Source organism: Enhydra lutris, unplaced genomic scaffold, assembly GCF_002288905.1.
Source record: "Enhydra lutris kenyoni isolate GAN:26980312 unplaced genomic scaffold, ASM228890v2 scaffoldscaffold3288, whole genome shotgun sequence".
Classification (NCBI taxonomy): domain Eukaryota; kingdom Metazoa; phylum Chordata; class Mammalia; order Carnivora; family Mustelidae; genus Enhydra; species Enhydra lutris.
The window spans coordinates 1-2,441 of record NW_019157372.1 but is presented as its reverse complement, the minus strand read 5'-3'; the positions used below and the strand labels follow the sequence as shown (position 1 = coordinate 2,441).

General features: G+C 65.1%; 1 protein-coding gene across 1 annotated transcript; it reads left to right on the top strand.

Moving 5' to 3' along the window:
- Nucleotides 1–4: 4 nt before the first annotated feature.
- Nucleotides 5–2,424, top strand: LOC111140555 (nucleolar complex protein 4 homolog; the record flags this gene model as incomplete). The annotated part of the gene is made up of 5 exons (XM_022492770.1): nucleotides 5–120; nucleotides 207–367; nucleotides 459–541; nucleotides 643–756; nucleotides 843–2,424. Coding segments are annotated over 5 exons (594 nt in total), but the record flags the coding sequence as incomplete, so codon positions are not given.
- Between the last annotated feature and the right edge of the window lie 17 nt (nucleotides 2,425–2,441).

Sequence of the window (2,441 nt, the reverse complement as noted above, 5' to 3'; positions counted from 1 at the left end):
CCCCCCCAGCGAGTACCCTGATTTCTACCGGAAGCTCTATGGTCTCCTGGACCCATCCGTCTTTCACGTGAAGTACCGGGCCCGGTTTTTCCACTTGGCCGATCTCTTCTTGTCGTCCTCGTGAGTGCTGGGGTGGGGCTGAGACCCAGAGCAGGGACCGAGGTGCTGGGCGAGGGGGTCTCACTCACACCCGCTGTCCCACCCAGCCATCTGCCCGCCTACCTGGTGGCTGCCTTCGCCAAGCGCTTGTCCCGCCTGGCCCTGACCGCGCCCCCTGAGGCCCTGCTCATGGTCCTGCCCTTCATCTGTGACCTGCTGCGCCGACACCCCGCCTGCCGCGTCCTCGTGCACCGCCCCCTGGGCCCGGGTGAGTGCGGGGGCTGGGTAGCCCGGGGGGCCTGCCCCCAGCAGCGAGTCCACAGGGCCAGTTGTGGAGTAGGGCCTGGTCTCGTTCCTAGAGCTGGATGCCGACCCCTATGACCCCGAAGAGGAGGACCCCGCCAAGAGCCGAGCTCTGGAGAGTTCGCTGTGGGAGCTGCAGGTGAGCTTGGCGGACGCGTCACTCTCCCTGCCGCGTCCCCGCCCGACCTGAGCCTGGGCCGGTGTCCGGGGCCGGGGGAGGTGACATCACGTGCTTCATAGGCCCTCCAGCGGCATTACCACCCTGAGGTGTCCCAGGCTGCCAGCGTCATCAACCAGGCGCTGTCTGTGCCCGAGGTCAGCATCGCCCCGCTGCTGGAGCTCACAGCATTCGAGGTGAGGGCCGGGGGGCCGCTGGGGCCTGGGTGGCTGGAGTGCAGGGACCTCACGGTACGGGCGTGTCATCTGCCTGTGCCTTGCAGGTGTTTGAGCGGGACCTGAAGAAGAAGGGCCAGGGGTCCGTACCGCTGGAGTTCATCCCCGCTCGGGGTCTGCTGGGCCAGCAGGACGACTTCTGCGCGCAGCACTTCACACTCAGCTGACCCTGTGGTCTCCCCGCCCCCTGCCCCATCAGTGGTTTCGTGGGAGAGCCAACAGGGTGGACTGTGGGCAGTGAGGGGTCTGGGGAGCCGCTGAACCTGTCTCCCGGCTCCTGTGGCGGCCGTGTCCACGGGCCGATGTCCACAGTGCCGGCCCGCCTTGTGCACCGGCAGCCCCCCTCCCCGCCGCCGCTGGAAAGTGCTGTCCAGGGGCCTCCCCCTTCACCGAAGCCTGGGGGGTGCAGGCTGGGTGCTGGGGGGGACGGGCCTACGGAAGTGGCTTCTGCCAGCCCTGCCAGCTTTCCTGGGCACCCCAGACTCCCCGGGGCTCCTTGTATCATGCAAGGGTCTGGGTCAAGTCCTCTATCTTTCCACTAGAGTTGGACTTTGTGATCCAGGAGCGACAGTGACGGATCTCTGTCCTGCTTAGTCTTGGGGCACACAGGGAGCGCTCATGCCCGTTCCTGGCCAGGTCCTGAGGAGGACCCCTTTGTCCCCTGATCCCCGGGTCCCAGGGTGTGTGTCCCCCATCAGAGGGAGTTACAGCTGAAGGCCGCTTGCCGTTCCATCCTGTCCGTCAGCAGAGTGGGTGCCGGCAGCCACGGGCCAGGCGCTTATTTCGGTCCGGTGTGTTCCTTCGAGGTCCCATTTTTGTCAGGTGACCCTGTTTGAATGCAAGTTCCTCTGGAAAACCTACTTGTCTGGGGACGGAGGAATCCCGTGTGTGACGGCAGCGTGCGTGGGCTAGGGGGCCTGGCAGAGGCACAGGTGGGGGTGGGATACCCTGGTTGCCTGCAGCCTCCTGTCTGAGTTCCCCGCACAGCCCCTTCCCGCAGGAGCGCCCTGGGGTCACAGTGGGCCATTGTTTGGCCAGGTTGGCCTCTAGGGAGCTGCTCCGGTGGCTGAGGACCTGGTGTGCCTGGTGTGGGCTTTGCCGGGGTGGTGAAGGAGCGCTTCTCCTCTGTATAGGGTTGTGCGAGTAAGGGACGCTAGCACCCCTGCCCCCAGCTGTACTGCAGGATTCCGTCCTAGGCCGGTTCCTGCCCCAGGGCTTTTGCTCTGCTGTTTTCACAGCTGTCCCTTGCATTGCCCCTGCTCTTCAGACCTCGGGCTGAGTGGGGCCTTGGGGAGGCTCCACTTTGTGTGTCCCATGCGGCACTCTCTGCATCGTCATGGTCCTGCTGTCCTGCAGTAGTCCATGGACTGTGCACGCCAGCCTTCGCCGGGACTGAGGAGGCTCATTATTGACCTGCTCCTTGCCTCAGCCCCGGGGCCCAGGACTTGCCTGGCAGAGAGGAGGGGCTCATGCGCGCTGTGGGGGCTGTCCCGAGGCTCCTGGCTACCAGATGTCCTGCCTGAGCTTCTGTGTGCGGACACCAGGGGGCCGTGTGGGTGGGCCGGGGGCTCACCGATTAAAAGAAACGCCGTTGACTTAAAGTTAAATTATAAAAGGCTTAAGCAGGTTTTCTGGTCCCCCCCCCC